Source organism: Hydra viridissima, unplaced genomic scaffold (genome assembly GCF_058129835.1).
Source record: "Hydra viridissima isolate aposymbiotic clone 2 unplaced genomic scaffold, HvirCarnegie_v1 scaffold_7, whole genome shotgun sequence".
Taxonomy (NCBI): domain Eukaryota; kingdom Metazoa; phylum Cnidaria; class Hydrozoa; order Anthoathecata; family Hydridae; genus Hydra; species Hydra viridissima.
Window position 1 is genome coordinate 3698637 of NW_028324306.1, and position 26192 is coordinate 3724828.

General features: G+C 27.3%; 2 protein-coding genes and 1 long non-coding RNA gene across 8 annotated transcripts; all 3 read left to right on the forward strand.

The window, feature by feature from the left end:
- Positions 1-9321, forward strand: LOC145184105 (mitochondrial glycine transporter-like). Of its 2 annotated transcripts, none has more exons than XM_090092837.1 (7): positions 1-223; positions 835-989; positions 3156-3234; positions 7009-7079; positions 7812-7914; positions 8666-8834; positions 8961-9321. In XM_090092837.1, exons 1-7 carry the CDS (start codon positions 194-196, stop codon positions 9242-9244), a joined length of 891 nt encoding a protein of 296 aa, XP_089948963.1. In that variant the 5' UTR covers positions 1-193; the 3' UTR covers positions 9245-9321. The 2 variants fall into 2 exon arrangements, with proteins under 2 accessions (XP_089948963.1, XP_089948964.1); XM_090092838.1 differs by lacking the exon at positions 1-223 and adding an exon at positions 3964-4032 and having other exon boundaries at positions 838-921.
- A 473-nt stretch (positions 9322-9794) lies between these two features.
- Positions 9795-21944, forward strand: LOC145184531 (ribonuclease Z, mitochondrial-like). 5 transcript variants are annotated; one of them, XR_016454065.1, is made up of 16 exons: positions 9795-9969; positions 10508-10663; positions 13273-13353; positions 13504-13670; positions 14188-14357; positions 15615-15814; positions 16476-16611; positions 16875-17290; positions 18782-18920; positions 19038-19079; positions 19489-19571; positions 19666-19723; positions 20408-20525; positions 20761-20882; positions 20988-21135; positions 21739-21944. XR_016454065.1 is itself a non-coding variant. In XM_090092835.1 (16 exons), exons 1-16 carry the CDS (start codon positions 9866-9868, stop codon positions 21820-21822), a joined length of 2181 nt encoding a protein of 726 aa, XP_089948961.1. In that variant the 5' UTR covers positions 9796-9865; the 3' UTR covers positions 21823-21944. The 5 variants fall into 5 exon arrangements, 2 of the variants coding, with proteins under 2 accessions (XP_089948961.1, XP_089948962.1); XM_090092835.1 differs by having other exon boundaries at positions 9796-9969; positions 20804-20882; XR_016454067.1 differs by lacking the exon at positions 19666-19723 and having other exon boundaries at positions 9797-9969.
- A 563-nt stretch (positions 21945-22507) lies between these two features.
- LOC149885683 (uncharacterized) lies at positions 22508-24212 on the forward strand. Its single transcript, XR_016454069.1, has 4 exons — positions 22508-22653; positions 22814-22852; positions 23817-23864; positions 24033-24212. It is a non-coding gene; the product is annotated as an uncharacterized LOC149885683 (long non-coding RNA).
- Positions 24213-26192: the final 1980 nt, after the last annotated feature.

Consider the following 26192-nt stretch of genomic DNA (forward strand, 5'->3'; position numbering starts at 1 on the left):
GATACGTTTTCACTTGTCGAAAAGCGGTGTGTTTTTACACCGGATAACTGCGCATGAATCTGATAATAAAAATGTCTTAAGCCTGCTTTCCAAATGTACTATAATCTGTTTACTTTTAACAACTTACTAGAAGATACTCCCACTTCGTTATCTCTGGAATAGAAAATTTATATATTTGATTCAGTTATGCCAAATGTCGGTTGAAACCAAAGAAAATGCAACGGTAAAAACATAGCTTTAAGTGTACTGACAAAATTAAAATAAAAATTAAAATAAAATATCTATTTACAGTTATAATGATGCACTGTTATTGCCTAAATCATAAAATTCATTATTTAGACTTCATAACAATTTTAACTGGAGCTATTACCATAATATAAACACTTAAGTGTAACTTAATGCTAAATACTTGATATTAGCTTAGCATAATTTATATATGTTTTTATGCATGTTTTTATGCATATGTTTTTATGAATGGAAACTTAACTGTATTTTAGTTGGAATAGTTTTGTTGTTTTCAAAACATTTAATATAATGAAAAAGTTCAGTTCTTTCCTACCAATTTTTTTATGGAGCCTATGTTCTCTGGTATATAAACTTTTTTTAAAGTTCCTAAAGCATGTATAATGAAAGAGAATAGCTAAATTCTGCAGTTAAATATATATGCTTCTTTAGCTGAATTGATAAATACACTTATTTTAGTAAAATTTTTATGACTAAAGTACAGAGCCAGATGATATTTATCTAAAGGCATATTTTTTACTTTTTTGTTGTGTGTTTTTGTTATATATCCATTTAAAGTTGTCTGTTTTTTATACAAATTTTGTTTGTTAGCAAGATCAATGGGCTCCTTTAAAATCTTTAGTGGCAGGTTCATTGAGTGGCTGCATTTCATGTTTGATGTTTCAACCACTTGATAAGGTAAAGACTGTCATGCAAGTTCCAAGAATTCATATGGAAGGAAAGGTTACAGTATTTTTATCATTTAGGTAATAGTTTTAAAAGTGAAACAACTTATTGTTTTAAAATGTTCCTATTAAGAATGTAAATAGTTTCATAATTTTTTTGTACAATGAAACTCTAATTGTTAATACTCCTTTAAAAAAGCACCTGATACTAATGACTATTAATAAGTACTGAAAAATATCAAATTAATAACATAATGGTATAAATACAACATTTGAATGTTTGCTCTAATCATTTTAGTGATGATGCAATAAACAAAAATATTTTTTAATCTTTAAAATTGAAATAACATAATTCCAAACTCCCAAAAAAATCATACAGTTTTATAGTTTTTCTGCTCTGCAACACACTTATATGCTAAGTAGATTAAGGATAAGGGGAAGTTTGATAAGAGACTTCAATAAGTAAAGATAATTTTAAATGATTAGATACATGCCAATATGATAATCTTATCTCTAACTTTTCAGTTTGAAAATATTTTGAAGTTAATATTATTATTAAATATTATTTAAAAAATAATATTTAAAAAATTAAAAAAAATATTATTTAAAAAATTTTATTAAAAGTAAATACTTTGTTTTTTGGTTAAATAGGTTTATTTTTGCAAAGGCTTTAAAATGGTGGAATAATGGTAAAAATCATTTCATTCCATGCAAAGATTAATAAACTAACATTTCCAAGTCCCAAGCAAGATATTTTGATAAACCTTCCAAACTAAAAATAACAAATCAATAAAATCTACATGGTTAGAGAGAGCTTGATGATTCAATGACATCTCATTTATGCTTCTTAGTCAATTAAAAGCAAAGTTTTACATTTTATGTTGACAAGATTAATCTTAGATCATTTCCAAGTTTAACTTAACTCTGGATAAGCTACTTGATATACTAACTACAAGTGTGCTAATATTTCATGTAAAGCTGTAAGTGATGTAAAGATTTGTACTTCAAGCAAAATTCCCATTAAAGAATTACAGTTTATAAGATAATAAAGAGAGAAGATTTGAACCAAGAGTTACAATCAGCTTTTAAGGGAGCTAATAGACAAAAACAAAAGAATATTGAAAAGAAAAAAAAAAAAATTTAAGTTGTCAATATTTAGAAATGAAGTATCCAAAGAAACAAATGATAAAAATGTTGATTCAGGTGATAAATATAAATACTTAATAAAACATGAAATTAACTAATTTTGAGAGTTTTATATTTGTATAATTAACCCCTTAACTGTGTCTGACGGATATATCCGCCTTTCAAGGGTGTAGCTCTTCATGTGTCTGACGGATATATCCGTTTATTGGAACTGTAGGCTTATATGTGTCTGACGGATATTTCCGCTTTTTGGAACTGATTCGGAAAATTAATTAAACAGTTTAAAGAAATCGTTAACAAAAATATTTTGCCGTAAATAACAAAGCGATTTTTAAAATTACGCCACAGTTAAGGGGTTAATATATGTTAACATCTAATAGGGCACCTGTAGCAATTTCAACTTGAACACTGAAAGTAGCAGTTCACCACTGAAAAATTTTAGCAAGATAAAAATTTGTGTCTGAAACTTGTTTAATACTGTTAAAAGATTTTTGTAATAATTCATCACTACTTAATTGGACAAACTTTGGGCTTAACCCAAGATCAGTCACTAATAAAAGCTCTCTCACTAAGTAAGATCAATAAATATGTAAATAATTCCATTACATAACAGTGTTTCATTTCCTTGCACACTCTCCAAAACAACCTAAAATCAGAATTTGTTGTTAGTTCCTTAAATCTGTTTTTAAAATCACCCCATATTTACTTATCATGATTTAGTACCGATGTTAAAGTAGATATGGTTCTTTGGGAATAACATATTACCTATACGAGAAGTTAAGTAAAAATAAATAAATATAGTGTTATTATTTTTTATAGCATTATTATTTTCTTAAATCTTTAATGTTGAAATAATTTAATCCCTAGTATATGAGAAAAAAATCTTGTTCATAAAAAATTGTTTAACCACTAAAAAAAGGGTTATCTTTTAATTTATTTGTAAACAATAATGTTGATTGTATAAACCATGCACAAACTTATTACATATAGTTTTACTAAATTGAAGCTTATCTTTTAAAAGTAATTATAAGTTGATAAAAAATATAAAATAAATAAATAGAATTTGTTTTTTACTAAGTTTGATTTGTTAATTCACTCTAGTAACTTTGGTGTTGTAAATACTGTTGCAAGAATTGTTAGAGATGAGGGGCCCTTGAGTTTATGGAAAGGGCTGGCGCCTGTAAGTACATTTATGTTAAGGTATTTTTTCATTTATATTACGATATTTACTAAGTTATTAACTAGCCAACTACTTGTAATTAGCATGACATATTTTCTCTTGCCAGATTTTCCTCTGGGCTTATGCAAAAGTGTACCTCAAAAGTTATCTTAAATGAAACTAGCTAATATTTACACATAGTCAATATTTTTTGCCAAACTTATTTATGTATTACTTTTAACAAAATGTCAGTAGCTGCATACTTTTTATCCCAAATGTTTAATTGGTTTTAGAATAGTTTCTGAGAAAACATATATACAAACATATTAAGATAAAAAGGGTATATTAATTTGTTTTACTAAACATAAGTGATCTTACTAATTAGACAGCCTTGATCTCAGTGCTGATGTAAAACTTGAAGTAATAACCATATGAGCAGCAGTTATAATTTTAAGATAGCTTTTTGTAAAGGCCTGTTCAACCAGTTTATGAATATAGTGAATGATGCAGCTTTCCCTGTATGCTTTCTTAACTCTGCTAATGGTCACTGTCTTATCAATTTGGTTGGCTTTTTCTATCTGTAATTCTCTTCTGCATTTATAAAAAACAATTCTTGGCATGGCCAAGAAAATAAACAAATATTCTTTTTCTTTAACTGTATAAATGGATATTTTCATTTGTCTTTTGTTCTTTATGACAAACATTTATAAATCTAATTAATTTATAATTGTACAATTGATATAAATTTAGATATTCTTTTGGATGGTATGAAAATATCTGACTCCACCAAATTTTCAACGACTAGCCATTAGTAATTTAGTAAGGCATTTAATTTCAAGTCTTTTTGAGAAGCCAGATTTTTTAATTTTGAGAGTCCAAAAAACTAATCAATCCTTATTCAATGATTTTAAATGACAATTTTGTTCCACCTCTAGAGCAGCAGAAAGATAACAATGCTTCTTATTTACTGCTCTTTAAGATTTTTCTGATTTTTTTTTTCATTTTTGAATGCTTTTTGTGTTTTCCTATTTCTTAGACAATTGTTGAATGTTCTTTTGCAATTTGTGACTTTAATTTTTTAACTCCTTTTAACTCCTTTTTTTTACTCCTTTTAACTGTGTACTTTTATAATTTGCATTAATATTTTGATTTTACATGATTCAGTGTCTTCATTTGCAAAAAAATATAAAATTGGCATTGTTTAAATTTTTAATGAAACTTTAACAAAATGTATAGAATTTGTTTGCATGGGTGTGTTAATAGCATATACAACAGGTATAAAGTGTATATTTAATACTTGTTACTAGGGCTACTAGTTCGAATGTGTTCAAATGTGTTCAAATGATGTTTGAGTTTGAATTTTGAACTTTAAGCCAATCTTTTTTCTCCTGAAAGTTTGAAATTTTAGAACTTAAAAAAAAAAATGCCTTTCCGGACATTTTGGTAAATACAGCTGAAATATAAGTAAAAACTAGTATTTTTGATATTCTGGCATTTTTTGAAAATCTTCTTTTTTGACCTTTTTGTGTTGTGTTTGTCTGGAACTCTAAAAATGTTAACAAAATGAAATCAGTTGTAGTGCCATCACCATTCAGATGTCAGTTTTTCCAGTTAAAAAGTAAACAGTGACCATTTGACCACATTTATGGTTAAAAAAAGTTGAAATTAAAATTATTAAGGGTTTTAAGTTCAAATAAAAAAATGGTTACTTTTAAGGATGTTAGCACATCTAGAAGATGTGAGGTTTGGTATATTTTTGATTTTTCTCAAGAGCTGCAACAAGCAAAACGTAAAATTTACAAAGTTTTATTAAAAATTCCTGGCTCAACAACAAGCACAATTACAAGACACTTAAAAATAAAAACATAAAATTGAAGTTCTAAAAAATAATACCTTGGCCTTTGAGGCTATAGGAACTAACCATGATCCTAAAATACAAAGAATTGAAAACTTTTGTTTCTTGGCTTAAAACTTTACCTGAAGTCTTAAGCAGATTGACTGCTATTGATGGAATAAGTTTTACAACCATTGCTAATAGTCAAGTTTTACAATCAGCATTTCATGCTCAAGGGTATATTATCCCAAAAGGTCATCAAACTGTTCCTGATTTAGTGATGGAATACTTTGAAAAGTCAAGAAACAAGTAATTGGTTCATAGAAAAAAGTTATTTTAACAAATTTGGCAAATTTAGCCTTACATTTGCTTTACAATTTAGGTAAAGATATTGCTGCCTCTATGGAGCTAGCTTGAAAAAAATTGGCTATGTTACTAAACTTGAACATCAAATGTGTTACAATCATGCTATTCATCTACCCGTAAGTGATGTGCTTTTTAAAAAAAAATAATGCTACTTTAACAAACAATAAATTTGTCAATAAACTGGTAATACCATTTAAGCTCTTAATTATAATGATGACAATGACAGCGAAGAAGATGAAAATCTGATTGAATTTATTCATAATATTCAAATATCTAATGAAGGTTTGGTACCATCATTGTCAACTAAATTTCAAGAACCTGTTTCAAAAATTTGAAAATTATTACAAATTGTAGATCACTTATAACGAATGATGATGATTTTCAGCCAAATATTAAAACATTTGGAAAAGCTTTGATTTGAGACTCAAGGACAAGGTAGAGCAGTACAATTACAATGTTAGAACATTTTTTGAAAGTTCAAAAAGAAATAAAAATAGCTTTGGTTAGCAAAAATATTGATTTTCCCCTTTCTAAGCTTGAACTTGATAAAGTTAGTTAACTTTGTATTGCCCTAAAGCCTCCTAAATTAGCTATTGAAGCACTTTCCAAATGAGATTCTGATTTATTGTCTTCTGAATTTGTAATTAAATTTATCATAGAAAAGTTGGATGAAGCAAACACACAAATTAGTCAGCTTGTAAAACAGCAATTTGAAAATAGAACCATCAATAGAAGAAACATTAATTTAATATATCTAATAAAATAATTGATGTTTTAAATCAAGATGATCAAATTGGCAATAAAATAAAAAGAAACATAGCAAATTTTGTCACCAATCTCATTCAAAGATTATTTCAGCCTTGTGAGCAAGACTCTGATGTTGATAAAGAAGTAAATAATGGTAATATATCTGATGATATCAGAAATAATAACAATGAATTGGCTTTAGATCAAATACTGAAATGTTTTGCCAAAACATCTGATTTTCAAATGATAATTAAGAAAGTTAAAATTGGATCTGACCTCATTTTAAAAAAAATGGCTCTTTTTGAAGCCAGCAAATCAAGACCAAAAATTTTGATAGCTTTTTAATGCTCTCAAAACTATTCCTTCAACATTTGTGGAAGTTGAAATGGCCTTCTCTAGCTTAGGATTATCTGCAACAAAATAAGAAGCTTGTTGCAGTTGGATAAATTAAATAAATTAACTTTTTTAAAACAAAAAGTTAAGAATTCTGAGTAATGTTATTTCTTTGCAAATAAAAAGATTAAAAATGTAGTAAAAAAGAAAATATGTGACCATGTGAAGATGAAAAACATGAAAACATGTGAAGAAAACATATATTTTTAAATAAATAGTTTTTTTTTACCTAACTTGTACCCTTTTATTTCACATTTTTAAGTAAATAAAAAAAGATGAAAAAAGTTCAAAAAATGTCCAAACATTTTTCCAAAATTTTGACTGTGTTCAAGTTGGAATTTTTTTAAAAAAGTTGGAACTGGCAGCCCTACTTGTTACATATGAATAAAAGAAATGTTTTGTAAATTTAAATGTTGTGTTGATACAAATAGAGTTAAATTTAGAATGTTTTTTAGTCAATATATCGTCAAGTTCCAGGTTCTGGGTTGTATTTTGTTTCTCTTCAGCAAATGAAAAACATCCTGAGGTTTGAATGTTTATTATTATCTTATAATTTACACTTATTATTATTATTATTAATTTACGTTTATTTATCTGATTGAGATATTGTTTTACTAGAATTTAAAAAGACAATTAAGAAAAATTGTTAAAAAAGTTATATGATTTCAAAGTTTTAAAATTTGACAACAGAGGTTGAATTAATATTATTTGTTAATTTGCAATAAAGTTTTTGAGAGAACTTGCTTGTTTTTGCTTTATTGAAAATAATCTATAACTAAAATACAATATAGAAATAAGCTAGATTGTTTTGAATTCATTTTTACAGATCCAACTTGATCACTGTTTGTAAGTTTTCAAATGTTATCAACAATAATAAAGATTGTAACAAAACTTTAAAGTCACTTATATGACTTTAAATATGAATTTGGTTATCAACAAGATTTTTTAGAACTATTGAAAATTTAAGTAACTTAAATACAAGCAATAAAATCTAAATTACAAAGAGTAGTTTAGGACATTTATATAAATATCTGAAGTTAATACAAACTTGAAAAGTTATAATATTTTATAAAATGGTATTTGAATTGTGGAGCAGACCTTTATATTCCAACTTATGACAATATAATAAATTTGAGTATTGTTATTATTTAAAAGTGGCATTAATTTATGAATTTTGTTCAGAAAATGTTCAATATTTTATAAGCTGCATAAAAGAGGGTTACTTTTTCTACATGCTCATTTTTATTTTTTGTTTTAGGAGAGAACCAAAATTTTATGAAAATCTAGTTCTTGGGGCTGTTGCACGTAGTATTGTATGTACTGCTTTGTTGCCAATGACTGTCATCAAGGCAAGACTGGAAGTATGTTTTAAGTTAATTAATTGATGTATCAATTACTGTTATTTATGTGTTATTGTTTACATCTAATATTTTATGCATAAAATAATACATGTAATAAAATCAAACAATATCTGATTATTTCTTCATTAAAACTTTATTTAGAGCAAAGAATACATTATAAAAAAGTAAACATCAATCATAATATTAGAGCACATGATTATTGCATATTCAAACTGTTTAGTGAACCCAACTGAACATGCTGAATATCTGAATAATAAAAATGTTTAGCTTGTTAATATACAATAAACATAAAGTAAAAAAATATGGTTCCTATGCAGAATAAAAAAGTAGTTATTATTATAAGCCTAACAATCAAATACTTTTTAGTTGACTTGCACTAAATAGACAAATTAATTTGTTGATTATGTTGGGCAACCTAGCATCACAGGGTCATAAAAATATTAAAATTAGCTACTATCTTGCACAACAGCAAAAAAAGGAACAAATAGAAGCTATAATGTAAATATTTAGATCGTTACTTGACTTTTCTATTTTAACTTTCTGAAAAGTTTAAAATTTTGAAAGTTATGTTGTTTAAGATAACAGATTGCACACAATTTGTAGAAATCATTTGAAATGTTGTGACCTAAGCTTGGATCAATTAATTGGTTATACTTTAGATCAATAATCAAATTTTACTTCATTTTCTTGTATTTAAAAATGTTTTTCTTTAAAAAATGCAAAAATATTTTACATTTAATTACCTGTTTAGAGTGGTCAATTTATTTATAAATCTGTACCCAGTGCATTCATTACAATTTGGAGGACTGAAGGGTTGAAAGGTTTATTTAGTGGTTGCACTGCTACAATAGCTAGAGATGCACCTTTTTCAGGAATTTATTTGATGTTTTATATGCAAGAGAAAAAAATATTTTCTAAATGTAAGTTGTACTTTAACTTGATTTTTTAACGATTCAAAAAGTATTTTTGTAAATAAAAGTGATGTAAGTTTTTTCTTTTACTTAGTTATTATGCTTGTTTGTAATTGAATAGGTTATGAATTTTAGTCATGGGTGAGGAATCTGCTCACACTCATTTTGTGTGTGGTTTAATTGCTGGAGTCTTGGCTTCCTTCACTACACATCCAGCTGATGTAATCAAGACCCAACTACAGCTTTATCCTACGCATTATCTTGGGACATTAGACTGTGTAAAATCTGTGTACAGGACTTATGGAATGCAAGGCTTTATGCTTGGATTTATTCCTCGATGTCTGCGTCGCACTTTAGTTACAGCAATGTCATGGACTATTTTTGAAGAATTTATGAAAAAATTTCACCTCAAAGTTTAGTTTTTATGCTTTAATTGCATGTTAAACATTGAATGTATAACCACTAATTAATCACTGGAAACAAATCTTTTAAATTACTAGAAGTGTTTTAAAATATTTTATTAGAATTAATTTAATTACCATATTACATTGGTAAAAAAAACAAAAAAGCATTAGTTAAAGTTCATTATCTCTATAATATAGTATAAAAATTTATTACATACCCAAAATATCTTCTTATGTTAGTTATATAAACTGAATTAAATCTTAGATTAAGAAAAAAAAAAAAAAAGAAAACTTACCACATAATTGTAGAGGTTTATTTATTAATTAAAAATGTTATTTAACTCTTAATTTTAAATATATTTTTACTAAAAGAAAGGTTTTCTCCAATGAGTAAGAATTTCATGAAATTAAAAGTTTATAATTATTTGAAATTTTGTAATTTTAAAAGTATTGTGCTGAGTTTATTTAGTGTTATAAATAATAATTTTTTTACAAATAATTGAAAATTTTTTCAATCAGTTTTAAGTTGCATTATTTGTTTTTATCATCGATGTTGTTGCTTTTTTTAACTCAGTCTGTTTTTGCAACGTTTGAAAGATAATTTGTTTAGATTAGAAAATAAGTTAAAAAATTATCATGCCTCCTCAACTGCGACCAAGTAAGAATGCTATCTTGCAGGTTTTATGGACAGGCATTGACAGTTCTATTCCAAGCCTTTATTTATTTACAGATACAAAAAAGTGAGAAATGAGAATATTTATCTATTTTTTAAATATAAAGTATAATTATATTATAAATATATTATAAAGTGTAGCCATAATGTAAAGTGAGAAAAATACTGACAGCTAAATTTATTTCATAAATACTCAAAGCAAGGGATTTACGGTTATGAAAATAATCAAATCTCCAAATGTTTCAACCACAAGTTTCAAGTGCCATTCTCCTATTGTATAACAAAGTTTTAATTGTTTGATTGCTGCACAACCATTTGCTTTATTGAATCCAAATTGTGATGTTGTTATGCAATAGGCCTTACTAATATCATCATTTCTTTGATTGTCATTTCATGTTCATTCAATGTTTCTTCATAGCAATCCTGTCATCAATCTTTTAAATGTTGTTAAATAAATATTATTAAGTAAAGTAGCAATAAATTAATAGTTTATTAAGTATTAATAGTTCAAGTATTAATGTTAGATTTAATATTACTAGAATAAGTTAAAAAGTGTGAACAAAATAAAATTGTACTGATTTTCCTTATTTTTGGATTTATGCTAGGTATCTGTTTAATTGCGGAGAAGGGATGCAGAGAATATTCAACAGTAATAAAATGTTGCGGCTTGGACGTCTTGATACATTTTTCATGACTCGTTATGACTGGACACATATGGGGGGTCTGCCAGGTTTTGGAATGACTTTAAGAGATATAAAACGGTATATTTTTTTATTCTAATTTATAATATACTTAAGTATAATAAAAACAGTTCCTGCCACTAATCTATCTATTCTAATATACAGATCTCCACTTTTCCACATTTTTTTTAAAATCAAGTATCCAGTCAAAAATATTTTCCAAAAAAAGTTAAATTTAACTTTAATTATTTGAGAATACTGAGACTTTTGTACTTGATTTATAAATTACAAAATAAATTTATTGACACACCATAAGCAGAAAAATGGGCAGAAAATAAGTATCACAAGAAGTATAATGGCAAATAGTCCGTCTATTCAAAGATAACAAAAAAAAGTCAACAAGAAATAGCAAGATTATTTGCTGTTTCTCTATACTGTGTTCAAACACTGCTGAAAAACTACAAACTTTCAAATGACATAAAAGAATCATCAAGAGTTGGCAGGTTGTCAAAACTTACTTCTAGGAATCAAAGTTTATTGTATTGAAGGTTAAGGGAAGATCCTAAAATTAGCTACCAAGAACTGTAAAGCTACCAGCTGAGTTTAGTAATAAGACAGCTAGAAAGTGTCTTGATAAAAAAAAGGCATTGATTGTTATGTTGCTGCCAGAAATTCACTTTCTAGGGTGACAAATAGGATTAAAAGTTATAAGTGGTGTAAGGAAAGACTTCACTGGTCAGTTAAAGATTGGTCTAAGGTCATTTTTAGTGATGAATCAAATTTTTAGGTGGCTAATGGTAAATCAAGATTTATCATTAAAAGAGTAGCTTCAAAGAAATACGAGGAAAGATTTTGTGTACCAAGAGTACAAGGTGGTAATGGCATAATAGGTATATGGAGATGCATTTCTCATAAGGATTTCAAAATATTTATACATAAAGAATCAACCAGTAGAATTACAAAAAGATAATAAAAAATAAGCTTTTACCTACTGCCAGATCATTTTTAGGAAGACATAAATTGGATTTTCCAACAGGATGACACAATGTCACATGCTACCAACTTGGCTAAAGAGTGGCTTCAAAAGCAGCATATTACTCTTCTACCCAAGCCAGCATGATCACCAAATCTGATTCCCATTGAAAATATTAGGCTATGGATGGACAAGAGATTGTCAAAAGAGAATGTGAAAAGTGTTGCACAATTGAAACTTAAACTGCAAACAATTTAGAAAGAAATTCCAAAAGAATTATGTATGCATCTGATTGAATTTATGCCGAAACATATTTGAGCCTGTGTAGAAGTACATGGTGGTGATGCAAAATACTGAATTAAAGCCTGATCTTATATCTTTGACACCATCTTTTTTGTTAGTTTTTAGACCTGATTCTCTTTTTTGATTGATTTTGGTACCATAATAACATTTATTTTTAAATTTTTTTTTTTTATTTTGGTTATACAATTTATTCTAAATAAAAATTAAAAAAAAAATCTCTTTTTAATATTTTTGAAAAGCATTTAAATACTTTAGTAATTGCTAAAAAATCTAAGTGACATTATATTTTTGAAAGCCACTGTGTATAATAACCTTTAGCAGTAGTAACTGCTTTACATATTAGTGGCATTCTGCATAACAATAGGGAAAAGATTGGGTGGTTGGGAAGGCCAAATCATTATTTCAATTATTTAATCATTTTCAAATTCAAGTAAATGATTCCTACAAAGTTTTGGCAAATGCTTTGGGTCACTAACTTCTTCAAAAATGAATGATTCCAATTATCTGACCTCCTGGAGGAGTTGCATGGTTTTTTAAAATCCCCAAATACACTTTTTTTGTCATTATTCCATCCATATTAAAAGTGTAGTGTTATTACAACCAAAAAAACCCTACACCATGACAACAGCCCTCTGCCTTCATCAAATAACTCTTCACCTTTGTCAAAGATATTGGATCTTCTCAGGACCTAATCATATTATTCGTACTTTTTGCGGCAACTAGTAGTTTATTTCTTTTATTAGTGGAAGCAATTTTTCTTTCCTCAGTAACAGATGTAGTTCTTGACGTCCTGTTCATGTTCTATTGACCACAGTTTCTTCCTTTGATTTTATGATATTCCATACCAATGAAGTAGAAATTTAAATTTTTCTGCAGTTTTTCCCATAGAATATTTTACTTGCCACAATTTAAGTATTGCTTATTGTGTTTCTACTGATAACTTGCCTTTTTCAGTGGAAACACAGTCAGCAGTATTTTCTTTATTTGATATTAAAGTTGATATTATATAGCAACTTTAACATTAGAAAAATAAAAAAGTTATAATATAAAATTGGAAAATTTCTGCTATTCAATTAGTTATGGGTAGTCATATGACATAGAATAAGAAGAACAAACAAGGCCCAGAGCCTGAAAATGGAAATGACGGTCTTATAGTCAAATTTGTCTGTTAGCCTTAATAAGCACCTAATAAAATTTACTTTTTATCACTACACCATTAAATTAAAAAAACTTTTTAACTTAATTTTGGAGTTTTATTTCTAAATCACCCATTTTATATTACTAGGTTGTGCTAGATATTTTTATATGCAGTATTTAATTGTTGATCTGCTGTGATTTTCTGTGTTGCAAGCTGTAATAATTCAATAAATAGTTTAGGCTTAATTAGCATTGTTTTTGAGTACTTTGATTTTAGAACTTTATCTGAACAAAATAAAAAGGCATGTGTAAATGAAGGTAGCAATTATGAGCAGATTTTGAAGACCAGATCTCCTGTGTAAGTCCTAACTTTTTATGCTTGCATATTAAAATATAATTATTCTGCATAGATTTACTCCATCGTAATTTTCATATACTCTACATTTCTTTTACAATAATATTATTTCAAAAACATTTCCCTAAAAAATGTTCTTATCACATATTTTAGTCCAGATATTTTGGTGCATGCTCCTCCTGGTATGAGTGATGTTATTGCTGGTGCACAACACTTTATGCGGTTTGACAACTCTGGTGTCAATTTTAAAATTGAATCAAGTTATGGTAGACATTTTACAGATGGAGAAATGACAGTCTTTCCAATTCTAGTTGAAGCTGGTAAACATTTTTTTCTGCATTAAAAATATTTCTTTGAGAGGTTTTAAGATAATTTAGGTGTGCAGATGTACTGTGTAAGATTTTAAATGAATACTATGACAATATGAACAGGTTCATAAAATCAAATAAGATCCTGTCATGTAAAAAGCAAATACTTTCAACAACATGTGTGAAAGAATCTTTAAAAAAAAGGGGTTTCTTTCAAATTTAAAAATGTATAGGTTAACTTTATATAGAAAAATTGCATTACTTTTTTTACTTTTACATTTGATGTTTACTTTTGGAAAAATTTTTAAATGGAAACATTTTGTAGGAAGAAACTTGAACATTTTAAAGAAATATATATTTGTTAAAATAAAAAACAGTCTGGTTGGTCAATCATTGATTTTTTTATAAATAATTGTCAAAAGTCATAAATGTTTATATAAATTTGATGAACAGTTTTTATTTCAAGAGTTTACCTTATTAAGGCCTGGAACACTTCATTTTCTTCATTTTTTAAAAATTTTCTTTATAGAAAATGAAGAAAAAACAAATCTCTCACAAGCAATGAGCTACCTCTGTCAATTGCACCCTCTTCCTGGAAAATTTCTCATTCAGGATGCACTCAGACTTGGTGTTCCAAAAGGTCCACTTTTTGGTGCTTTGGCAAGAGGAGAGAGTATTACTTTGACATGTGGCAAAGTGGTGAGTTTTTGATGTTTTCTATGCTCTTTTGGAGTGATTATTGAAAATAAATGTTAGCAAAAGATGGTTAGCATAACTGAATTTTATATGATAAACTTTTAACATGTGTTTTTTAACATAGGTATAGGTGACATAGGTATAGGTAATATATATATATATATATATATATATATATATATATATATATATATATATATATATATATATATATATATATATATATATATATATATATATATATATATATATATATATATATATATATATATAAAGACAAATTTTTGATATAAGACAAATTTTTGGCTAGGTTTTGGGATGTAAATAAAAGTATTTTCAAAATTTGCTTTTTTTGATTAATTTTCAACAAATGTCTTAAATTTGAATCTTAGTTCAAAGTTTTATAACAGAAGCCAAAAGAGCTGAAGTTTTAAATTTGATTTGCGTGGGTTTGTCTGCAAGTAAGTGATTCATATTTCTGGAGTGTCTAAAATAGCATTTTACAAAGTGAAAAGATGTAACAGTGCTGAGAGAGCCCAAATGCTCTCTCTAGTGAACAAAAAAGTTGATAAAAAGTTCACTGAAAAGCTTAAAAACCATGTTGTAAGGAATTCTACTATGCCCATCAGAAAAACAGCAAAACTGTTCAATCTTGATTATAGGATAGTCAGAAGAACTCTAAAAACATTTGAAAAAGTCAGTGTGGCCCAACCTACAGAACTTATGACAGAAAGGTTAAAAACTTTGAGATTAGAGTGATCAAAGAAGTTTCTGAATCAGTTGAAAAGCCATGCTTTGTCAACAGTCAAAGTTTTCTCAGATTTAAAGCTTTTTAGTATTAACTGTGTGATCAATAGGAGAAATGACAAATTCATAGTGCAGAAATGTAACAGGGCACCACCTGTGTGTCATACCAAGCACCCTCAGCCTGTCATGATGCTAGCAATAATTGCTTCTAAAAGAGAAAAATGTCCACCAATCTGCATCAAAGAGAAAAAAAAAAGTTAGCTCTGATATGTATATCAGCTTACTAAAACGTTCTGTGGTGCCATGGCTGGAGAAGACAAAAACATTTATCTTCAACTTTTTTTTTTATTTATATTCCATGAATATAAATTTTTAGTGCTTGAAAATTCATTTTGAGAAATGTTCTAAAAAGTTTGCAAATCGCTGTTGCACCCTGTACATATAAATTTAAGTTATGATAATTATTTTGATAATAGTTCATTAGTTGAGTAGTTTATTTTTAATATTTTTGAGATTAGCCCTGAGCAAGTAATGGAGCCGCAAATAAATGGTGTTACTTTTTTTGTTTTGGACTGTCCTACTGAGTTACATATCAAAAGCTTGCAACAGGGAATCGAAGGTTATCTAAAACTAGAAAAGTCACCAAACTTGGTAATTCATGTCACATCAAAGTCTGTCAGTATCTCTAGCAATTATAGGGAACTTTTGAAAAGGTGATAGTTTGTCTTATTTTTTCACTTTTAACATGAAAAAAGCTAAATTTTATTAACAAACCTTTTTACATCTAAATGTTTGGATTAAGAACATTTTAATATAATAATTAAGCATCTAAATTTAGGTTACAAAATTTCTCAAGATTGGAATTTTTGAAATAAAATGATCTTCTGAACTTTTGAAACTTAGGCTGGTTTTGCTGGTTTTGCTGGTTTGAAAAACTCCAAAGATGTCTGATGAACTATTTATTAAACCTAATTTGTCTAGATTACTGAATCAGTATTCTTTCAAAATAACTATATCAAATATTCATGTGCCTTGATTGTTCAAAATTTTACTGATATGCATAAATTGAGATGATTGGCAAAAAAACAGTTTTATTTCTTGAAGTAGATTTTTTTATGATAAAAATATTTAGGTATTTTACAAATTTTTAATTTGTTATAACCTTTTTTTTTTTAGTTGTTTTTTTTGGTTGTTTGCAGTGTAATACCAAGAAAAAAGTCCAACTTTAAAATCATTAAAATTTTACTTATAAAAGTTTCTGTATAAAAATTATTACTTTACTAATATTGATAGAAAATCATCTGAAAAATGTTTAATTCTAAATCCATAAACATAATAGTTTAAAATCTTTTCTATAAAATTCTGAAACTTTAGTTTTCCGCCACATACACAACATCTTTATCTATGCGACTGTCAGCAAAGGTTATCTTCTGTATTTGGTCCGCAATATGAAATGCAAATGAAACTTCATCAAATACATCCAACATTTTTTCCAACAATTGAGAAACAGGTAAGAAAAGTTGGCATTCAAGAAAAAAACAAACTGTTTATTACTTATTATGTTCTACACACAATTTTTTTTTACGCACAAAAAAAATTGCACAAAAAACTTACAACTAAAAAAATAGAGAAGTAAAATTGATAAAATCATAAAAAACAGCTGCAAATCAGAGTTCAGTGTTTGCTGTAATATTTTATATAAGTCTTATAGGAATTTAAGAAGACTATGTTGAAACTTTAATTATGGATTTAAAATGTTGCTTATTTCTTTAGGTTGAGATAAGTCAAATAGAAATTGATGGGTTTCACAACTTTTCAAGAATTAACTTGCGAGATGTTTCATCTTCTATACCCTATGATAACTCACAGACAATTTATATTAATGAAAAAGAAGAATTTGAAGTAAATTCTTCTGTGAATAAAAATGTTATGACTGAAAATCAAATCTCAGAAAAAGCAGACCTATTTGGTGCAGCAAAATCATCCTATCAACATATTTTTGAAAAAGTTTCTAATTTATTCATTCCCAGAAAACGCAAAATTAGTCCTAGTCTTTCTGAAGAACCTATATTGGCTAAAAAAAATGAAAATGAATCATCAAAAGAATTTCCAAAAGTTGTTTTTTTGGGTACAGGTTCCTCAATTCCTTCCAAGTTGCGTAATGTATCATCAACACTGCTCTTTTTCAGGTTTGCTTTCATAATTTTGTTTGTTTTGACTAATTTAATTTTTTTCAAATTTTTCAATAATTTTTTCAAATATTTAAAATAACACTCTATAAATAAAATTTTAATTGCATTTATTTTATTATGTAATTTATTTCATGCACGCAAAAAACCTTTATACTTATTTGAAAGAGGATTTTATAATCTATTTAAATTTAATTTAATTAAGTTAAAAATATTATATAAATATTGAAAATAAAATGGTCAAAGTAAAAGAAATCAAAAATATTATGGAAATTTTTTTCCAAAAAAATTGAGAAAAAGGTAAAGTGTTTGTTGCTAAGCAGTTTATGGAATGGGGTTTACCCAGATCAACTGCTTACAATAAAATCGTAAAATTGGAGAATGGATCTCTAAAAAGAAAAGTTGGAGGTGGTTGAATCGCTAAGGTAGCTACTAAAGAAAATATTCCAAAGATTGCTGCATTTTTTGAAAATAAGTCAGGGTGCTCCCAAAAGAAAGTAGCTCAAGCTTTTAACTGTAGTCAAACTTAAATTACCCAAGTATTAAAAACAATGACTAACATTCGAACTTTCAAAAAAACAAATTGTCCAGATTGTAGCTATCAGCAGAAGAAAGCTATTGGTCCTAAATGTTGTAAATTGTACGAAAATTATAAAAACTTGGATTTTGTTTATGGATGTTGAAAGCTATTTTACCTTAAGCAATAGCACATTAGCTAGTAATGAAAGGTTTTATGCCGCTGATCCTTCTCAATGTTCTGACCAAGTAAGATACAATTTGCTTAAAAAGTATGAGGACAAGCTCTTAGTTTCTTGTTGCATCAGCCCCCGTGTAATAAGCCCTCTTTATATTCATCACAGCAAGCAGGCAATCAACCAGTACACATATAAAGAGATACTAGAAAAAACTTTACTTCCTCTAGTATCAGAATATTTTAAAAAAGACAATAAGTTTATCTTCTGGCCTGATCTGGCTTGATCACATTACGCAAAGTTGGTCATTAACTTTTTAAAATGGAAAAAAATCAAAGTTGTAGCCAAAGGTTTAAACCCAGCTAATGTTCCAGAAGCAAGACCAATTGAAAACTTTTGGGGTGATTTAAAATGGCTAGTGTATGAGAATAATTGGAGAGCTGAGAATTTGGAAGAGCTTGAAGCAAGAATTAGATATTGTTATTCAAAGATGAATAAAGAAATTTTCCTTACTCAAATAAAACATCTTTCAAAAAAACTTTATAATATTGCTAAATATAGCATTTGAAATAACTATTTTAATATATTTATAAACTATGTATACTAACATATTAACAGTTGAAATATTAAATAATAAAACTTATTAGTTCTTAAAATATTAGTTTTTAAATTTTGTCCAAAATTTTATTTATGAGGTGTTAGTTTTCAAGACTTAATGCTTCAAACTTGGTTTTTCACATAAACATTTTCAAACTGTGGTAATAGAAAAATGATTATTATGCAAAACTTTTTGTTTCAGTGATGAAGTCGCACTTCTGCTTGATTGTGGTGAAGAATCTTATGGCCAGTTGTTTCGACATTATGGAGATAAAACATTAGCTATTATAAACTGTATTAAAATTATCCTTATCTCTCATATGCACGCTGACCATCATTTAGTGAGAATATTTATGGAATTCTTTATTTAATAAATCTTTTTTTCTCTGTTGTGAATAAAATTTTTGTAACATATATTTTCAACACTTTTTTACATTTTTAAATTATTTTTTTGATAGGGTTTATTGACATTACTTAACAAGATGAAACATTTGAACAAGGTGATGGTTGAGCATTTTAGGTTGAAACCCAATAAAGTTAACAATTTTATTTCATAAATAAACAAAAAATAAAGAAAAGTTACAAGGAAGTATTTTCTTTTCAGTTGCTTTAAATTTACATTAATAGTAGTACAAATAAGTTAAAAAAAAACCAAAAAAAACCTAATATTTACTAGCAAAACAAAAGTTTTATTATGGTGAAAATTTAGACAAAAAAAAACAACAACTTTTTGGTCATACTCTTAGTCAAATTTTTTCTCTGGTTGCTGCAATAAAATCTTGAAGGAGCTTAATGTTAGTATGATTTGTAATTTCTAGTTTAACAAATTAATGTTTAAAGGAAAAGATTGTCTAATTTAGAATTAACTTAAATTTGTTTTCATATGAAGTTGTAATATTGTTATCACAGGTTGATTCTGTCACTGTTGTTGCTCCTGAAGTCATGATGAATTGGTTGAACTCCTACGAGGATGTTGATCTAAGTTCATTTAAGTGAGCTTTTCATTTTTTTTGCTTAATAGCAATGGCATTCTTGGCTACAACATGTTGACGAGAAGTATTAAGAAATTGTTGATAAATTTTTTAGATTTTTTTCTAATGAAAGTCTCATAAAAGAAGGCAAAATTTTCATGAACAATATTCATGTAAGGTTTTTCTATTTATTTATTTATTTATTTCCCTTTTATTTTTTTCTTTTTGGTTTGTTTTTCCCCAGAAATTATAAAAAAATAAAATAAATATATTAGGAAACCATTAGTCAAGAAATTTTTTAAGTTAATGTGCTGTATTCACGCACACAACATGAGTTGCAACCTATTTTTCATTAAGAGTATTTATAATTGTTTTTTTGTCAGCTTTCATTGATCCAACAAACCTTATCAAATTTATATAAATTTATCTATTTAAAATATAATCATAAAATGTCAATTTAGAATTGTCATTATCAGTTTCAATCCTCTTTGATAAAACTCCATATTTAAATAAGACATTAGCTATACTTAGCTCAGCATTAGTCAATATCAATGCTATTTGAAATTTTTAAAGTAGAAATATGATCTGCAACATTCATTCTAGTTAGACCTCAGAAAGATCTATATATAAATAGCTGTTTAAACAGTCTATTTGCAAATAACATTTTTTTTTTTTTTTTTTTTTTTTTTTTTTTTTTTTTTATAAAAAATTACATGATATTGCCTTATTTATTTACCTAAGTACTTAAATAAGTTTTAATTTGGTAATTTTTTTGAGTTGACAAAAATCCCCTCTATACAACATCTCCACCACTACAGTTTCAAGATTTTCCTTTGCTTTTTTAAAATAATATTCAGGTTCAGTCAGTAAAAGTGGATCATCCTGGACATGCTCATGGTTTTGTTATCTCTAATGATAGTTGCAAAGTTACCTTTTCTGGTGATACATTGCCATCTAATGAACTGATAAAAGCTGGTGAGATTTTAAATTTGTTGTTAAAGAAATTTAAAAATGACTTTGTTAACTGCAAGTTTTGTTTAGCAGATAAAAAATGTCTTTTTCTGTTAAATGTTTTGATTTTCTTTTATGAAATATAATTTACTGAAATCTGCTTATAAAAATTAGATTTTTCTAAGTCCATAAGAAGGTGTCTTTCTCTTGTTTAGAGTTTAATAAAAAAAGAATTTTGTTTTAGTGAAAAATGTTTTAGGTTTTCATTCAAGTTATTTTCAATTACAAAAACATGTTTGCAGGAAAGAACAGCACCATATTAATTCATGAAGCAACGATGGAAGATGATAAAAGCGATGAAGCTCTTCTAAAGAAACACAGGTAAATATTTAAATTATTTGCTAAGTTATTGATTTATTCTGTTGGTGATGTTGTTTTGATTGATATTTTTTATATCTAATCTTTTATATATGAGCTTTATTTTAGTACTATTGGACAAGCATTTGCAGTTGCTCACAAAATGATGGCAAAAAATCTTCTTTTAACTCATTTCAGTCAGCGATATCCTAAAATCCCCTCGTTAAATCATGTTAAAGCAAATGTTCCTTTCGCTCTCGCTTTCGACCATATGGAGGTATTGAAAAAACTAAATTTTGTTAAGTAGCTGTTCTAAACAAACTCATTAATTTTTGTGAGTTTTTCTTTGACACATGTGCACTGATGCACCTGTACACCCATATACATGTACACACATTCTAAGAATTTTTGTGTAGGCTAACTGAAACATCTAGCTGAGGTAATTTAAACTGTTATCAAAATTTAAGTAGCTGATTTGAAGATAGCTGCACTTGTCCCCATCTAAATGATTCTTAAACATGAACAATTTATTGGTTTGATAAAAATCCTTTTGAATTTTTTTTTTTTAAATTAATTTATTAATAAAGATTAAAAATTTAATTAAACTAATTAAAAAAAAATTAAATTCTTTTATGTTACAATTTTTTCTGGCTGTAATCTTTTTCCTCTTTGAAGTATAGATCTACAACAACTGTAAACTAAAATGAAACATAGGCACATTACAAGGACTATATGAGTTGAAACGCACAAATGTGTGCAAATATTTTATACATCTAGTGTTTTTTGTTCTTGCTCTTGCATTAGTATTATGTGAAGTTATGGTATATTGTGAAGTTAATTGGTTCTGAATTTTTTTTTTTTTTTTTTTTTTTTTTTTTAGGTTTCAGTCGATAAAATCGGTGAATTTCAAGAGATTCTTCCTCAGCTAAATTCTTTATTTTCTGCCGATACTCAAGAAAAATAATTTTATTTTATTTCACATGACTTTTATTTCGCATGGCTTTTTATTTTTCATATGCTTTAGAGTATTTATTCTTATTATAACTTTTTAGCTAAACATTTCATAAAATTTTAGACATAAACTTACTTTATGGACTTTTCTGTCAAGAACCCTACATAATGCTGCTAGCGATCCCTCATCTATATTTCCTTAAAGGTTAAGTTAGCACTGAAAACCTTAGCACTTTCTGGAAATATATTTTTTTGAGTTAGTCTCTTGGAAACACGGTCTAAGTTCTGCTACGACCTGTTAAGTTTCCTTCAGCACAAATTGATCGTTGTCTTTGTATATACTTAACTGAAAAACTATAGAAGTACATTTATATTATAGGGTTAACAATAAGAGGACAAATGAAAGATCCTACATCATTATCACTCTTCCCAGGTCTATTCACTGATACTATTTTTGATTTACACGCGTGATAACATTTTAAGAAACAGTTATCTTGTCACATAAACTGAACTTTTCATTGGTGATTTTGCACCATCTATGCACTTTTATTAACATAGTTAACCAGTTAGCTATAATAAAGAAGCTTGTATTGCATAATTTATCAGCACTTTTACCCCAAATAATTCAACAATCTTTTATCTGGCCATGCTTTTGTTTTTTTGAAAATATTGCGTGAAAAGAAGCCACTCGTTCTTCAACGCACATTTGAAGCTAATAAAAATACTACTTTTATAAATTTGATTTTTTTTTTTTTAACAAACATAAAAAGCATTATGGGTAATGAAGAGCTTCAGTCAATTGCTAATAAAATCCATTTGGAAAAAGCCAAGTACCTCTATGAAAGTATGTTTTTTATAAAAAAGATATAAAAGTGTTTGAAGATGTCTAACTTTTTTATATTACATTTTTGTTGTATGATTTAAATACGTCAGGGATTAAAAATTTAGTTTAGAAAATATTTTATGTGCGAGAAAGACACTGAAGCGTTTCTTTTCTTTTTCAGAATCTTGTCACAATCTGAAGCTATTAGAAGACCAAAATCGTAAGTATGATTGGTCAGAATTTCACATGTTTGTTAATTCATAGCTTGTGATCTCACCTAAACTTACAAATTTTCAAATAGACAAATGATCGTGGCAAAAGTTCTTATAAAATTTCTAGCTTAAATTGTACCGAATTTGTTATCACATGTTTTTTTGTAACTTAAAATGCAAACCTAAAAAAATCTTCAAACCCAAGTTCAGCAATTATACGCTAACCGTTTATAGATGTTCCTTAGGATTTATTATTTTCTGTTAAGTTTTTTTAAATATCGCTCCTACTAACGATTAGCGTCTCGTGGAAGTGACTTTAGGCATGTGCATCAAGTATAAAATTGTATTTCTAATTTCGATTGACTGCAAAATTAAGTCAAATTAGACATATCATTAAAGAATCACAAGATTATATATATAATCTTGTGATTGTATATAATTTTTTTTATTATGTATAATCGTGTGATTGTATATAATCTTGTGATTATTTATTGATATGTCTAATTGTGAGACAGTCGATTATATGATTATATAATATATAATTACTCATCATAGATGTAGAATACATACTCATATATATTTTTTATATGTGATTATGTAATATATAAAATTATAACATTAATTATAACATTACAACACTATCTCTCTAATTAGAGTTTTATGGGGAAAAATAAAAATTCGAATTAGAGAGATTTTCGAATTATAAAAAGTTTTCTTACTTCGCATTTCACGGACTTTACGTTTAACCAAATTACGGAGGTTTCGAATTAAGGAGATTTGAGTTAGAGAGATTGTACTGCATATCGTTCGTTCAGTAGTTTGCTTATAAGCTTTTACGAAACCTGACATGGAAACTAAATTTAAAGAAATCTAGTGTACTAAATGTCACAGTTAAAAAAAGATATTAGATTATTAAATATAAACATTATTTTTCCCTGAATGATGTTGTCTGACTTTTTATTTTCATTTTAGCAAACATTTTCTATTGCCCTTCAAAAGTTGTTCACCAAAAATTCAAAGGTTTCTAAATTTTAATATCTTAAATTCCAATTTTTTAAATTTGTTTTTACAAATCAATCCGGAAATTCCCATTTCATTTTTTGTAACGATGCATTTCTCTGTTTTTGTAATGCGTTGTTAGGGTTGATAACCTAAATGAAAATAAATGAGAGAATTTTTTCATTTTAGACTTCAAGCCGCTAGATTTGCAGAGTTATTTGCGGGATTGGAAACTGGTCAATAATAAGAATTAAAAGAAGAAATCCTGGATTTCTTGATTGTTTGTTTTTTTTTTAATGAAGAATAAATTGTTCAATTTAATTGTAAAGCGAAAAAGTTCTTAAAAAGAAAAAGAATTATTTAAATTTACGTTTAGTAATAAAGTTGTAGGGCAGCTTTTGTGATCTCCATGATGCATCATTATTGAGCTAAATAGTATTTGATATTTCGGTTGTTGATGAAGATTTGGAATCATTTAACCGAGAACTCTTTTATTATGATCAAATAAAAGAAAGAATTCTTAAAAAAATAAAACTCAACAACAAAAGTAGGAAATTAAAAGACTAACCTTAAAACTAAAGTTTAAGATTAAAAGAGAAGCTTTCTTATGAAAACTGAAAAATTCGTTTAAATATTTGCTTCCTTTTTTAAACATACCGCTCACACTTTCCAACCAAAATCGACCATACTTTTGAAAGTTGATTTAGGAAAAACCTGATTTTTTTTTTTCGAACAAATTTTTTGAACGAGATAATGTAGTATAAAATGGGCTCTGTAGAAAAAATCTTGAGTTAACTTTTTTCAAAAATGTTAAAACATCAGAATTCTATTTTGTTACTTCCTGTTATTCTTTCATGTAAATATCCTTGTAAAATGTACGCTACTTTGGTACGCAACTGATTCATTTTGAATTTTAGTATAAAAATTACTTTACACAGATTTGTACCAGCGAAAGTGGTGGAAAAACAAAATGAACAACAATAGAATGAGTAAACAATGCTAAAAGCGTGCACAACCATTCCATACACAATATAAAGTAATCGAAGCATTCAATACGAGTATTATAATAATAATGGTTTGCGATGATTTAACCAAATAAAACTTTGGAACACAAAGTAATTCCAAAAAAAGTTTAAAAATTCGAAAAAACGGGGTTACTTTACCCCGTTACACATCTTAATGTTCAACAAAGTAAAAGAAAGAATGCAATTTTGATGGTAGCAGAAAACGATCAGGTATGACGATGGAGTAGGACCTCAAGGGCGTTTGCAGCTTTTTCACACATGAACTTTTGTAGAAAATACTGACTTATTTGCAGACGATGTGCGCACCAATTGTTGTTCTTGGTTTCCAACAAATTGGAGATTGTATACTCTGCATCGATAGGAATTTGGTCTAATAAGATATTTGAGAAGATTTCAGGAAGTGTTTCATGCACACTAAGCCAACGTATATTGCAACACCAGCCTTGTTGAGATGGCTTCCATATTGATAATTAGGTAGAAAAAGACGATTTAATAGTAAAATTCTTTTTTCTACCACGTTAAGTGCGCCTCTTCCAAGTTCGTTTGCAGGCAAAAATATGGTATCAATATTAAGCTCGAGGAAATTATGAACTGCGACCTCAATTTCCTTTTAAAATCAGACAAATACAGTAAACATTAACATGGATTTGGATATAAATATAAACAAATATGTTACATATTTATATCCAAATCCATGGCATAAATTTAGTTAGCACTTGCAAGGGTTCCAACTACCTTTTCTTCTTTTGATACAAAAGAATAGAAGTGTTGAAAAAAAATATGTAGTAGAAAAATTGTAGAAGAAGATTCTGGCAAGTGAGCATAAGTCAGAAGGGATTGAATGTGATCAAACTTAGCTTTCTTAACTGAAAAAAAATCACTATAAGCAAGTCTTCAATTGCCAATCTTAAACTTTGAATGCTAATCTCAAACTGCTAAATAATTTTTTTCTTTTGAATATATTTAATGCAGTAGAATGAGAATGCAATTAACCAGTTATGGAAACTCCATCAAGGGGGCCTTTAATCTTTAAAAGCGATTCCTTTTAAACTTCCAACGTCCTCTAAAACTTTATTTTCTTTCTAAAGAGTTAAAGTTTATTACAGGATTTAAATCTTTTACACCTTTGAAAATGGTTACACTACATAAATACCTTATACACACTTTCACCATATATCTGTCAGCATACGCTCACCAGCTTTCTTGTCACCGTTTTTTTTTATTTGTTTTCTATCCTATGAAAGTTCGCATTGCAAAGCATTCTTCTGTGAACTTAAACACAATAATTTTTGGCTACTAAATTTAACTTCGCGAGACATAATTT

What these genes read in the sequence shown, in the direction of transcription:
- LOC145184105 (XM_090092837.1), top strand. Translation starts at nt 194, where the DNA reads ATGTCGGTTGAAACCAAAGAAAATGCAACG. An exon ending in ACAGTATTTTTATCATTTAG is followed by an intron (nt 990 to 3,155) that starts GTAATAGTTTTA and finishes AATTCACTCTAG; the next exon opens with TAACTTTGGTGTTGTAAATA. An exon ending in CAAATGAAAAACATCCTGAG is followed by an intron (nt 7,080 to 7,811) that starts GTTTGAATGTTT and finishes TTTTTGTTTTAG; the next exon opens with GAGAGAACCAAAATTTTATG.
- LOC145184531 (XM_090092835.1), top strand. Translation starts at nt 9,866, where the DNA reads ATGCCTCCTCAACTGCGACCAAGTAAGAATGCTATCTTGCAGGTTTTA. An exon ending in TATAGGGAACTTTTGAAAAG is followed by an intron (nt 15,815 to 16,475) that starts GTGATAGTTTGT and finishes CTGAAACTTTAG; the next exon opens with TTTTCCGCCACATACACAAC. An exon ending in TGCACGCTGACCATCATTTA is followed by an intron (nt 18,921 to 19,037) that starts GTGAGAATATTT and finishes TTTTTTTGATAG; the next exon opens with GGTTTATTGACATTACTTAA.